The 14043-nt window shown below is 50.8% G+C and overlaps 1 protein-coding gene across 1 annotated transcript in view; it reads left to right on the top strand.

Moving 5' to 3' along the window:
* LOC140693516 (uncharacterized) overlaps positions 1-7243 on the top strand; it is a 62960-nt gene extending 55717 nt beyond the window's left edge. Inside the window, exons 13-16 of the mRNA XM_072957336.1 lie at positions 483-561; positions 5667-5854; positions 6053-6251; positions 6848-7243. Of these exons, the coding sequence (XP_072813437.1) occupies positions 483-561; positions 5667-5854; positions 6053-6251; positions 6848-6975 (594 nt within the window). The 3' untranslated portion in view covers positions 6976-7243. The remainder of the gene's footprint in view (positions 1-482; positions 562-5666; positions 5855-6052; positions 6252-6847) is intronic.
* Positions 7244-14043: the final 6800 nt, after the last annotated feature.

The following is a 14043-nucleotide window of genomic DNA, read 5'->3' as shown; positions in this document are numbered from 1 at the left end:
GGTCCGCCTGTCACAGACCCCAAGGGCGCTAGTCAGCCCGTGTTCAGATGAATTGCTCAGGCCAGACCCCTCTGCCAGCGCCACCTGCCCCGGCGTCCCGGCCACAGTGTCCAGGGCCTGGTGTGCACCTGCCATCTCTCACCCAGCCGGGATCCCCTCAGTCCGCGGCTGGCGTCCCCTTCCCCTCTCCCTCCCGCTAGTCCTCTCCTCCCGGGCTTCCTCTTCTCGTCCGGCGGCCCGTCCCCGCCCCTGGGCGGGCTGTGTCCCGGGCGGGCGGGGTCTGCGGACCCGGACGGGGGCGGGCGCCTGGGACTGTGGCTGGGGCTGTCCTCCGAGCGAGGCTGCAGCCCGCGTCCCCCTCCCCGCTTTCCCTGCCCCGCGACCCCGGGGCTGCCCTGCTCTCCCTTTCCCGCTCCCTGAGGACCAGCTCTGTGGCGTGGGCGCTGCTACCTGGGCTGAAAGCCTCCGGCTCTAACGCCCAGCTTCTCCTGGTGGAGTCGGGAAAAGGGAGCGTCACTGCTAAGCGAGGTTCTGTCTCCCCCCTCCATGTTTCTGCCTCAGGTAAGTACCTTGAACACTTTCAGGTGTTATGATGGCGGTGCTTGTTGATGTCACGTGTTTTTATAGTGAGAGGGATTGCAGTGGTGAAAGCAGGGCTTGGTTCTGTTAAAAATGTGCTGAAGGCATGAGGCTGTGACATCCTCCTTCCTTCCCTCTCCCAGGGTGAAAGGAGTGATCCTCGATTTTCAAAAGATAGTTACAGTCCCTAACTAGCCCAGCCCAGCTATTGTGCGTTAACAGGAACAGCACCACCAGAGGCCTTGGAGACCCAGGGATATTGCAGTCCTAAAGTGCTCCTGGCAGAGTTTGGCTTGTTTAGGTTTTTGGTTTTTCTTAAATTGTGGGACAGACTAGTGTATAAACTGAAAAATAATTGTCAAGAAATAATTTTCATAGGACAGTTTTATTGTGATATAGTTCACAAACCATGAATTCCATCCATTTAAATGGTACAATTCAGCAGCTTTTTGCATATTCACAGTGGTGCATCCATTATTATTCCAGAACGTTTTCATCACTTCAGAAAGAGCAGTGGAAATGAATGACCTATCCACCCCTCCCAAGTGGTGGTTCTAAAGAAATTTCTTGGCTATTCCTGACCATAAATTAACTTGTTATATTCCAAGAAAAATCTGGTAGGAATTCTAACCAGAATTGAAATGAATCTGTCTATCAAAACAGGAAGAATTTATAACTTTATGGCATAAACTTCTTCTACCCATGAATATATCTGGGACCCTATCTTTTCATCTGACCAGAGCCTGGCCCATGTGAAGTTCTCACTACTTTTTGGGCTTGTGAATGATGAGATTCTATACATCGTTAGTTGCAACTGTAGCCTTTCACAGAAGAGAAAAGTAACCTCAGTGAAGCAAGTGACTCTCTGATGGTCAGAAAGAGTGACAGCCAGTGCTGGAGTGATCCAGTGGACTTGGTGTTTGCAGCTAGATTTCTCGACCACCTACAGTTAAGGGGATTAGAGAGTTCTTTTATTTTTTCTTAATGGCGTTGCATTTATTTTTACTTATTTTTTAAAATTATTTTTTATTTAAGTGTAGTCAATTTACAATGTTATTTTCAAGTGTGCAGCAGAGATTCAGTTATAAACATATGCATATGTATATATATATGTTTTAGATTGTTTTTAGTATAAATCACTACAAGAAATTGAATATAGTTCCCTGTGTTATATAGCAGGCCCTTGTCATTTATTTTATATTTACTAATTTGTATCTGTTAATCCCCCCTTTCCTGCCTGCTAAACACAGTTTGCATTCTATGTCCATGTGTCCATTACTAGGAGCACCGTTTTTCCTAGTAATATATGCTCTTTGGCTGCTTTCAGTTTCAGTAATTCCATCTTATCTGTGGGCGCTTTTCTTCTGGTGGCCTTAATGTGGTTTGCACACGTGGTAATAGAGATCTGTATTTGGGAGAACCCCAGGCCTCGTGTAGTCCCTGGTACAGAGTGCCCACTGAATTGATGCTTGAACTGGGAAAAAAGCACAGTAAATGTTGGAATTTCCACTATGGTTGAGAATTCTATAACCTCTTTTGACAAACTTAATATTGGCTGCACCCATTCTGGGTAATTTGGTGGAAATTCATGTTATGGTGGTGAAGAGACGGGGCCTTGTATGCTTCTTCTCTTTCTGTTTTCTAACACTCATTCTCCTGGGCCTTCCAGATCCTCCCCTAGAAGTGCCAGGTCTGGCTTGGTGCTGCACTGAGGCAATATTTGTTAATAAGGCCCTTTCCTCATCTCTTCTGAGCCTCCGGTTTTTTCTCTGCACAATGAGGGCTTAGACTAGATAACTACTTTTCAGTTTCTTTTAAAGCCATGTTTCCTTTGAGAAACAGAAAATGCAAATCTCTCCTCTCAAACCAACCCTTTAGATTTTGAAAAGTCCTCCAAGGAGTGACATAGCTCTTTGTGGAAAATGAATGTGATTGTGATTCCAGGTGACACAGAAAAGACTCTTCAGAGATTGATTGCAGGGAGAGGGCAGGAAAGGGGCAGTATGTCACACTTTCTAGTGTGAGCACTGGAGCAGGGGCTTGGATTTAAATACGGTGTCTGACGTGGCCTCTCTCTAATCTTGTAGAATGTGATAAACTTCTCTACCTCAGTTTCTTGATGTGTCAAGTTGGGGTGATAATATTTTAAGGCTTTTGTGAAACATTATGCACATAAGCCATTTGTGTATGGGTAGAAACAAGACCTGCTAGGGATTCAGGGATTTGTTTAAAAAAAAAAATCTTGTCCATAGCACTCTGTCTGTGTGTATTTAGTAGTTCCTGAAGGGTGAGGGTGAGTCTAAAGTCCATCGTGGGACAGGTGGCCCATGGTTCTCTGTGCCCCTGAATGCCCCCTCCTCCCCAGTCCTCTTCCTCAGTCCAGGATGAAGTTCCCTAGTAGATTTACTCAGAGGTCTTGTGAAAATGGCTATTCATTTTATTGTTTCACCAAGAAGGGCTGCCATCATGACCTCAGCCCTCCCCGGCCGCCACACCAACCCGGATCCCACCCCGGTCCATGTCCACTGGCCCCGCCAACGGCGCTGCCGTACGTTTACCGTCTGTGAGACGCCGCCCCAGAAAGGATGTCGGCCGCCGACTGACGCGGCCAGAACTAGTGGCCCGGCCAAGCAAGCCGCCATCCCCAGCAGCAAACACCGCCATGGCCCCGGGCAGCTGCACACTTCCGGAGCCCGCTGCCTGCCCCAGAAGCGCACGCCAGCCCGCGAGGAGCGCGGCGTCTTTATCCATGGCAACGCCGCGGGGCCCTCCCCTAGCGCTTGCGTCTGCGTCCTCCCGACGCTAGACGTGCAAGGGCAGAACTTTCGGAGCCAATGGGAGCAAGGGCGCGGCCAGGACGGGGGTGGGGGGAGGCTTATGGGGCAGCTGGGCGGGGCCGGGGCGGGCGGGGCCGCGCGGAGGTCCTCAGCTGCAGGTGGCACCGGCCGGAGGCTGGGGCAATGCTGCCAACAGTGGGCGCGGCGGCGGGGCAGCGGGGCGGGGGCACCCTCACCTGTCTGTGTGCGGGGCTCAGCCTGGGCTCCGCGGCCTCCGCTTGCACCGGAAGTGGACCCAGGCTACCTGTGGGCAAGATAGAGGACTGAGCCCAGGCAGGCACGTCTGGCCAGGTAGGGCACCTGAAGTGCAGATCCGCCAGGCCGGCTGCCGGCCTTGAATACGCGCTGCTAGGCAGTTTCCAAGAAGACGGGATCTGTCCCAAGAGGGGAGGTAGGGCAGGGTGCCAGATGCCTGGTTGGGTGCGGTCTTACAGGAGAGCCACGTTGAGAGGGTGCAGAGCAGCCCCTGTGTTGGCGGGGCTAGGAATTTGGGGTATAGGGTGGGGATGATGTGTGCCATTCCCTGTGGTCTCCCAAAGAACTCGCACCCCCAAGCAAAGGACCCTGCTCCCTCCACCCTTCACTGCATCCCCTGCCTTCCCCAGCACCACCGCCCCTGCCCCCGGAGTGTCCCATGACCTCTCCCCACACCAGGCACCGTCCCTGTTACAGGTACTTATCTCCTGGTGGTTCCAGCCCAAGGGTGGGGGCTGTATCTAACCAGTTAGGATGCCTGGAGCCTTTGTATGAAACCTCAGACTATAATGCAGGCGTGCACAGAGGCCCCTCAAACAGGATTCCCTGCATTCCCTCCCCACCACGCACCCACAGCGCAGCTGCCACACCAGGCCAAGCCTGCAGGAGGACCGCTGTTCCCTCTCCTCCTGTCCCTGATCAAGAGTGCACCGCCCACACTGCTGGGTATTTAGTGGGCCTTAGAAGAGCAGCTGGTATTTTCATGGACAAATATTTGCTCTTTTGGGAAGAGTTGAGTGCAAAGGGATGTAGGGTATGCCTTTTCTGTTGTCCTGGAACTGGTGACTAGGATGCAAACTTAAGTCAAAGCAGTTTTTAGAGAGAGCCGCAATATATCTTACCCAAAGATCACTGTTCCCCTACAAAGGCAACACCACCTGGCGGGTGGGGTCCTGGTCCCTCTTTCTGGAGGTTGGGCTTTGCACCCTCCAGCTGGGACAGAGCCCGAAACAGCTCTGAACACGCTCCAACAGGCTTTCCCAGCACAAACTGCCTTTATTTTGAATCTGGCTGAAGGAAGCAGCTGAGAAATCTGGGTAAATCTTCCTGGGTGTAACCATGCCTTTTGTGCTGAATGAAAGAGCGGCTCTCCACATGCTAACAGCTTAGAACTGAATGTGTGTCGAAGCCTTCATGCATGTAGCATGTTGGGAACAGCGTTTCATGGTGAGGGGAACTCTATAACTTACATGTGTATGGGGAAGCCCTCACTCCAACAGGGTTTTCCTGCACAAACTGCCTTTATTTCGAAATTGGCTCTTGCTGAGAAATCTTGGTAAGTGTTCTTAAGTGTAGCCATGCCCATTATGCAGGATGAAAGAGCGGCTCTACACTTTTTCACATCTCAGAAATGAATGTGTGTTGAAGCCGTCATTCATGTAGCGTGTTGGGAACACAGAATTTAGTGGTGAGAACTATGTAAATTACATGTCTATGATGAAGCACTCTCTCGAGCCGGGTATTCCAGTGCATACTGCCTTTATTTCGAAACTGGCTTCTCAGAAGCCTGTGGTCTCCACTGCAGGTCTGTCTCCAAACCCAGGGCCAGCATGGTAACTCTGCTCCCCCTGTCTATTCTGGAAGTTCTAGGTGTCCTCCATGGCCCTTCCACCATTATGTTTTTGGAAGACCCCGCAGATGGAATGGGCCTGAGGACAGGAGAGCTGGATGCCAGAAGCCACTGCCCAGTGTGAGGCTCCTGGGAGGGGCATCTCCTCTCCGTGGGCTCTGATCTAACCTCCCCTCTCCCCCACCCCCACCCCTCTCCTCCTGCATTTCCTGATTGATCCCTGGATAATGGTCCATACCAGGAATGACCTGGGAGAGGTTTTATGAGTCTTTAAGTGGAAAAAAAAAAAGAAATCTTTAGACAAGTTACTGAAAGTAACTTCCAGCTTTACCGGGAAAGACCTCATTCCAATGTTTAAGGCTAGTTGACAGGGTGTCAAATTGCTTAACCACTCACATCTGAGCAAGTGCTACCTCTCTCTCCAGCTCCCCGCAGCATCCACCTGTGGCAACTTGGCCAAAAGAAGGCAAGAAAGCTCTTTCCCCTCGCCAGCACCAGCGTGGCTTTGGAGTCAGTGGAGGCTGAGAGAAAGAGCCCCGCCCTGAGGTTTGAGGGGCCTCCAGCCACAGCCAGAGGAGCGGGGGTTTTCAGAGTGGCCCAGCAGGGAAACCAGGCAAGGCCACCTGGCCCAAGTCTTCCCTGCCCAGAGAGCCCCATGAACTGCTTTGGGCCACACTCCCCGTTTGGGCCCCCTGCAAAAAGATACCACGGGAGCCACACCTGAGAAGGCAGAAGGACAGCCCTTTAGCCTGGGGTCCCAGCAGGTGTGTCCTGTGAGACCTGTGGCCACATAAGTTCCTTGTCTCTCCAGGTCACTGAAGGGACTGTGCTGGGCATCTTGGTGGTCAGGGACATGGGAACACCTCTAAACTCTGAAGAAGGACAGAGAGACTCTTCCTGGAAGCAAGGATTCCAGGGAGACACCTTGCCCAGAACTGGGGGACTGTGTCCTGAGCAGACCCCTGGGAGGCAATGTGGGGCTGTGGGGTCCTCTTCTGAGAAGGGAGCAGGTGAGTTTTCCGGGGGTGGGGTCCTGCTTTGTCCAGATATGTCCTTGTGTAAGACTCATTTACAAACACCTCCAAGTCCACCTAGGGGTGGCCCCAGAGGTGGGGGTAGAGGAGGAGAGTGAAGGGTGCAGACTTAGGGCCCCCTGAGCCACCCAGGGAGCCAAGGGTCAGTGGGAACATCTTGGGAGTCTAGTGCAGGGGTGGAGGACGAGCACTAAGAACATGCCAAGTCATGCAATAAAGTGACCCGTGACCACGAGACACAGGTGGCCGTACACCAAAAGAGGCAGATAGAAATTTAGACCCAGGATCTGAGAACCTTGAGAGGGGCTGGAGGGTCCCAGGAACCCTCAGGAACAGCTCTTCTAGGGGCACAGACATCCCAATACACACATTTCTCATGGAAGCTTTTTGGGGTGCAGAGTGAGTTACCAGGATCCTGAACTTAGTATGGAATCACGGTTCCTGGCAATAAATTGCTGTCATTTGTCCCTGGACATGCACAGGGGAGCTGACTGCTGTGGGGGTCACTGCAGGACTAGAATCTTCTGGTGTCTGCTCTGTGACCACAGAAACCCAGGGGGATTTCTCAACAGGAGAACCTGGAGACCATGCCTGCAAGGACCACCCTCATGGGATGGCCAAGGAGCTCGTGGTACCCAGGTCACCAAGTGACGAAGTTGTGAGGTTGCCTGGGGAATCGTGGGGGCATGTAGATTTCTGAGGTCAGCACGTGGGCCCAGCACTGCTGGATGGTCTGCACAAAGAGGGGCCTGCCCTCCTGATGATGGCTCTTAACACCTGCAGGGAAACTGCTCCCAGGGCTCCTGGAGGTCCATATTGAGAGTGTCCTGCCAGCCTTGTGGGGTCACCTTCCCCTGATGCAGAAGCAGACCTCTCTCCCTTGAGGCCCAGGGGACACCTGGCTCAGGTGCCACCTCTGTGCCCTGGACACGCAGAGCCCCAGAGCTCTGGCACAGCCTGGGGTGTGGTGGTGTCCGGGCAAGAAAGGCCCTGGGAAGGGGGTCATTCAAGGGCAGAGGCCACTCTGCAGGGATGCTGGACCTGGCAGCAATGCACTGCTTCAGTACTCCCTTGGGTTGGGTCTCCAACCTGTGGGATGGAAGGGCCACTCCTTCCTGTGTTGCAGTCGGGGGAACTAGATCCATCGTCAAGGTCAGCCCTGAAAATGGAGGCTGCGCTACCTCCATTCCTGGAAAGAAAATCAGTCCCCTCCAGTCCAGGTGATTCAGAAAGTCATTCAGCAATGTTCGGGGCCCCCACTTTAGGCTTTGAATTAGAGCTGAGCGGCTTAGGAGGCCAGATCCCTGACCGTGGCTCCAGGAGCAGGTTTTCTGCTGGGGGACAGGATCCTCACAAACACCTGTGTCTTTGTGGGACACTCCCCTCTGACAAGCTGGGAGGCAGGGTGCAGTTGTGGGAAATCGTGTTTACATGAGCAGAGGGCCACCATGTGGTGGGGGCACAGGAGACTGTGAGAATGAGTCCCACAGCCTTTCTGGAATCAAAAAACTGGCAAATGTGAAAAAGTGCATAATTTGTTTTATTGAACAGGCTGCTTATGTACGTTTGGAGGACCAGGTTCAATGACTCAGCATCCCTCCAGGACAATAGCCTCAAGAGAAGAACAGACAGAGCAGGAGGAGATCTGGGGTTTCTCCCAGGAATGAGGTGGAACAGGGATTTCTGCAGATTTGCAAGGAGTCCCCGACCACTGAGCATGGGGTTACAGCCCCACGAGACCCCTGTCATGTTTGGCTTGGGCTCTGGTTCTGGCCTGCTCATGTATTCTTCCAGCAGAGTTCCAGAAACTCAGAGGGTGGACTTAGAGGGGCTGCGTTTGGAACCTAGTGAGGAGTTGGAGGGTCCTTTATATTGAGTCCCTTCATCCTAATCACCGTAGCTGAAGCCCAACACCCCCCAGGCCCCCATGGTTGCCGTGGAGGGAGAACAAGCCTGGCAGGCGACCTAGGGGTCCCACTACTGTGTCCTTCCCTTGTCTTCGTTCCCTTTCACCCCGGAAGGTGTGATTGTCTCGTGTCATGGTGGCCTCCACAATGTCCCTCCCGGTAATCTCTCTTCTCCATCAGGTGGGGTTCCCAACCCCGCTCAGCCTTCTCTGCATGGATGCTGAAGGACCAGGCCCACCTGAAGTTCTGAGCTCGAGCAGTAAGGTGGAAAGAAAGAAACCAATGGAAAAAAGAAGCAAGTGATTGTGGCAAAGCTCCCCACCACAGAGAAGCTGCCCTGAGTGGAAGGGAGAGTGTGGGCATGCCCGTTTGTTTCCTATCTCCCAGTGCTCTTAGCTTTCTTATTGCCTACCTGCATGGTTACAACAAAATGATCTGCAAAACTGAAAATATTTACTCTCTCGCTTTTACAGAAAAGGCTGGCCAGCCTCTGGTCCGGTACCAGGCAAGAGATTGGAGTTCCTTTCCAGTTTGGAAACATCTTGGCAGGCCCAGGTTTGCAAAGGTCTTTAAGAGTAGTTACGGAGTTTTGCTTTTAAACTTTTTTACGGCTGTATATACTTGTGAGATGTGGTTGTGATGTATAATTCTGAGCCGGGATTTTCTCAAACTGTTTCTCACTTCTTATACCAGACATTCCTAAATTCCAAGTGGAACTGCATATTAAGGAAGCCATGGAATTTAGCAAAAGGATACAGATCTCATTTCCTTTTAAGCATCGGTGTACCTCCATCATGGCAGTATTTGTTATGTGTTATTGATAGGGGAACTAAGTAGTAAACAGATTAATAGAAAATAGGGGATTTTAGGTACACAGGTTCATCTTTTCAACATTGTTTGTAATATTTGCAGTTTAAGATGACCATTCCTGAGAAACAGGCAGCCTCTTAGAATGAAATAGCATTTCCTCTGAACCATAATTAATTTTTATTTTGTAGACAGCAGGAAGGGTAATAACACGTCACACATTTGGGGACGTCAAAGAGAAAATGTAACTTTCTGGGAGCGCACTCCCCCGCCTCCCCCTGCCCTTTTTACTGTCCCATTCTCCCTGGAAGGCTCTTTCTTATCTTCTGCTCATGGCTCCAGTAACTCTTTCTTCCTCCTTGTTCCTCAGCTGGTAAGGTTAGTTTTCTACTTTGAACAAGCAAACAAGCCAACAGAAGAGAAATTTCACAAGCAACTCCCAGCACATCCGCTCGCCTTCTGATGTCTGTGACCTCACTCTCGGTGCCCCACCGCTTATTAAAAGTGGCATCGAAAGCCAGTTCCTCCAAAAGTCCCCGAGGCCCCATCCCTCCCATCTTCTCTGGGTTGTCACTCCCAAAACCATCCTCTCTTTCACTGCCTCATCTATTTTGTTCTCCTGCTAGTTGGCACCATCAGTATATAAACGTCCATCCTCTTAAACCAACAGCACTCCTTGACCCTAATTCACCCCCACCAATTGCCACCCTGTGTCTTTGCAGCAAATCTTTAAGGAGTTGTTTAAACTCACTGTCTGCATCTTCTCTTGAGCCATCCCCTTTTACACCCATTCTGGCTTTTCGCCTGATCCCTCGCTCTATGGAAACTGCCCTGTCAAGGCCATCAGTGACCCCATGTTGCTAAATATAGTGGTCAATTTTGACTCCTCATCATGCTTGGCCCCTCGGCAGCATTTGACCCAGCTCTTCCATCCCTCCTACCCCGTGTTCCTGCTTCACTCAACCCCCAGCCCATCTCTCTGTCTGTTTCTGCTTTTGGCCTGCTGGCTGGTCCTTTGCCAATGTCTCCTGTTTTTTCCAAACATATACTGTGGGTGTTCCCCAGGGTGGGTTCCTGGGCCTCTCCTCTCTCTCTCTGCTATTCCTTTGGTGGAAGCAACCCAGCCTTGGAAATTGGCATGCCATCAATTTCTCGATTTCTCCAAAATTCCCTGATTTCCCCTTTCCATCTGAGCCTTTATCCCTGAGACTCACATCACATTCTTTTCCTTTCATTCATCTTGCTTTCACATTCATACATATGTTCTACTATGAAATTACTTTTCCAAATTTTGAATCAGTACATATATATCATGTAAAATGCTCAAATATGTATTATTTCCACTAAGATGCTAATTCTACCTTAGAACATTTCTGCACTTCTGTATTTATGTGAATAAAGCGAATAGTATTTCTACAAGCCTCATAGTTAAACACTGTTAGTTTGGGGCTATTATGTAACATGAAATAATGGTACATCAACATAGTCGTTTTTCATTTATTTTTATGTAACACCGAGATGAGGTTTTTGCCCTGAAGACTGGTTTTATTGAAATTTTACCTACGTTACGGACAGTCAGTTTATGTGAAAGCCCTCATTTCTCCCCTTTTTGATATATGCTCCATTTGGCTATATATAACATATAACTTGGCATGAAACAAAATTCCCAAATCATTCACATAATACAATTAATATGTTTAATTATATTTTTTAAATGTTAAAAAGAAAAAGAAAACAGATTCCTCTACCTATTAGGCACTTCTGTGGCAATATGTAACACACCCCTTAACCATGACATTGAAGAACTGAGCTGATACCAGCCCCTTTCCACCTGCTCAGCCCCACCTTTTCCCATCCCCTTTCCCATCCGGAGAGGACATCCCTCCCATTGTCCAGGCCCAGATGTTGGAACCATGTCCTTTCTCTCTCTTTCTTTTACACTCACAGACAGCAAATCCAGCTTGTTAGAAAATTCTGGATATTCTGTCTTAATTAAATACCTGCTCTCTGCTCCCCGCCCTCCTAAGAGCCACCTTCAGCCTTTCCTGGATACCAATAGCCTTCTGTTTCCATCTTTGCTTTCCTACAATCTCTCATCCACACAGAGTCAGAGGGAGCCTGTAAAAACATACATTGGGGGTGGTGGGTGTTGCTCAGTGGTAGGGCGCATGCTTAGCATGCTTGAGATCCTGGGTTCAATCACCAGCACATTCATTAAAATAAATAAATTACTTCCCCCCAAAAAACACAAACACAAAAGCATAAGTTGGACTACATCACCCCTCCCCTCAAAACTCACTAAACGGGTCACCATGTCATTAGGAGCCAAAGTCGTCACAAAGGCCTCAGGACCCGGCGTGCTCTGCCTCTCTGCCCACACTCTCCCCCTCACTCTGGGGGCCTCTGGCTCCGGCTCTTCCTTCTTCCTCCGGATCTATTCTGCTTCAAGTTCATTACTCCGTGAGATCTGCCAGGATTGCCTTATTCTCTCCTGCCTGCCTCCCACCCCACCGCCATCACCCGAGTTTGCTCATATCACTCTTTTTTAAAAATTTATCCAAACTCTTGCTACCCCAACATGCTGCCTGTTTCCTCTGCTAAAATTCTGAGCCCCCAGTGATGGGGAGTCATGTCTATTTTGTTGACTGATAAAGCCCGAGAGCCTTGGGAACGGTCTAGTTAGGAGATTCCCGTATGTAGTAGGAGCTTATACACATTTGCTGAATGAATGTAGATGCCCTGGTCCAATCCGATGGAGCACTTCTGTGACGTGCTCAAAGAATAACTCTCCTTTCCACCTGAGAGGGGGTGACAACTTCCCTGCTGATTAAAGGCAAGAACTTTTTGCTTTATGCTGTTAACCTTAGGCGGGGAGACTGGGGGATCTTCATATATATTTTTAAATTTGGTTCACTCTGCAGTTGGTCTTTGGTCTCTGTATAATTTTGAGAAACTCTTTATAAGTGATCATTCTTTGATCAGATTGAACAGGTTCCAGGGGGAAGGACCAAGCCTGTCCCATCAGCCATCCTATGTGTCTTGTCCTGGGACCCAGTGGATGCTCAGCATGTAAGTGAACCGACAGGAGTGAGTGAAGAGATGGGAGCATCTCATTATTGTGGCGGATCTCTGTCCAATGCCTTGAGATTTGGGGAAGGGTTTACGAGTGCAGAAGGGAGAGGTCAGGTCCTCTGTGCTTTTCCTGAGTGCCCTGGCCTTACCCATTCCCCCAGCCCCCTCTGGGCAGCCAAGCCAAGGAGCTGGGCCACCAGGGGTTGTGCTGATCAATAATCCACCTTCACCCCAATTCCGGGGGTAGGTACACATGGTTGTAGACACTGGAGTCAGGTCCTTGGAGGAATTCCTCACCGAACTATGTTTTGGACCTTTTATTTTTCTCTAGAACCTCCAGCTGAAGAAGATTGTCTTAGACACATGAAAGTTGAGGACACCTTCTGTCCCCTCGCAACCCAGGTGGGCCTGGGAGTCTGCTTTTTCTATAGCCGATGGGCTCGTGTTGATTTGGGCATCCCTGTGCCTGAATTCCTGCAGTACACTCGGTGGTAAGGATGGGGGTGCCTGGCAGGGAGGGAAGCGGGTTGGGAGACTGTACAGCTGGGCTGATGTTAACCTGGGGTGAGCGGGAGCTTGCTGATGCATGGCATCTCGGGGCAGGGAACTCTCCACACTCAAGAGGGGTTCCCACTCCCGCAGGGTCCCTTTGATCAGGGTGCTGGGCTGTCAGGGGACCACAGGGGTCCCAGTGAGGATTAGGGTGCCTTCAGGCAATGGGAAGTGTGGGGTCCAGTGGCAATTGAATTAACTGTGCACCCAAACCCAGCCCCCACCTCTTTCAGCCTGTTTCCTAATCTGCAAAACTGGAATGTTATTAAACATCTCGCGGGGTCATTGATGGGCTGGGACAGACTACACAGTCAGGAGCTGGAATTCTTCTGTCCCCTGATTGTTTGCCTTCTTTCTGACTATTTGCTCTCACAAGCTCAGTCTCTCTGTCTCTCGCTCTTTCACTTCTAAGTTTCTCTCATGCTCTGGTTTCATTTGATTTCCAACCACCGCCCCTCCCCTCCGCCAAACTCCAGATGAGTGAACTTGATTTCTATGTGTCAGTTCCAAATTCCCAGGAAAGATGCTCTGTCACCCTCTGGATCTTCTGTCCAACCCATGAGTTGTGGCCAGATGAGCGAGTCCCTCTGGGACCAGCAGAGGGTCTCTGCCCAGCCCCCAGCCACCACTGTGGGAGCACATAGCTCTCCGTGGAGGAAGTACTGGCTGTGACCTTGTGTCACTAAGTGTGAATTTATGTCTTCTCTTGAACCACCTTCATCCTCCTAAACAAAGATGAAAATTAAACACTCCCGGGATTTGTGTCATGGAACACTCAGGGTGGGGGCTAATGGGGTTGGAATTTCTGCTGTATTTAAGGGGCTACAGTGAATCCCCAACGAGAGCCTGCAAAGGGAACAGCACCGGCCCCACCCGGCACTTAGGGCGCTGAGTCTGCGTGACGTTGAGCCAGGCTTCTGACCACAGCTCAGGGGTCTGGTCTGACCAGTTAGCCTTTGAAACCAACCAGCTTTGGATTCCTCAATCCCACCCTGAGGTTTTACCTGAACCATCAGCTTCTGTATCTCTGAAGACAGATGCTGAGGACCCTTCACGTAAGCCGTTCGCACAGCCCTGTTCAGGCCTTTGTGCTGCACGGTCTGCCCGGCGAGCTGACCGAGGTTGGTATTTTACTGATGTTAGAAGTAGTCTGGTTTCCCGATGTACTGTTTCACTGAACAAGCAACAGAAGCCACTTCTCGCTGATAAAAGCAGAAAAGGGACATAATGAAAAGATACTGGGAGGGTGTGTGGAGTGGCCAGGACCGGAGCCAACCCAGGAGCTGTAGGAGGTGTTAGGGAGCCCCAGGCACCAGGCTGGGAGGGGTGCTACCGGGCCCCCTGCCACCCCAGAAGGGACCCCCCTCCACCCGACCCTCCACCTCACTCACTGCAGGTTCATGTCCCGGCAGGGCCAGGTCACACTGAAG

The sequence above is a fragment of the Vicugna pacos genome, unplaced genomic scaffold (assembly GCF_048564905.1).
Source record: "Vicugna pacos unplaced genomic scaffold, VicPac4 scaffold_19, whole genome shotgun sequence".
In the NCBI taxonomy this organism is placed as follows: domain Eukaryota; kingdom Metazoa; phylum Chordata; class Mammalia; order Artiodactyla; family Camelidae; genus Vicugna; species Vicugna pacos.
The sequence above is the reverse complement of the archived record's forward strand: the minus strand, read 5'-3'. Positions and strand labels throughout refer to the sequence as shown.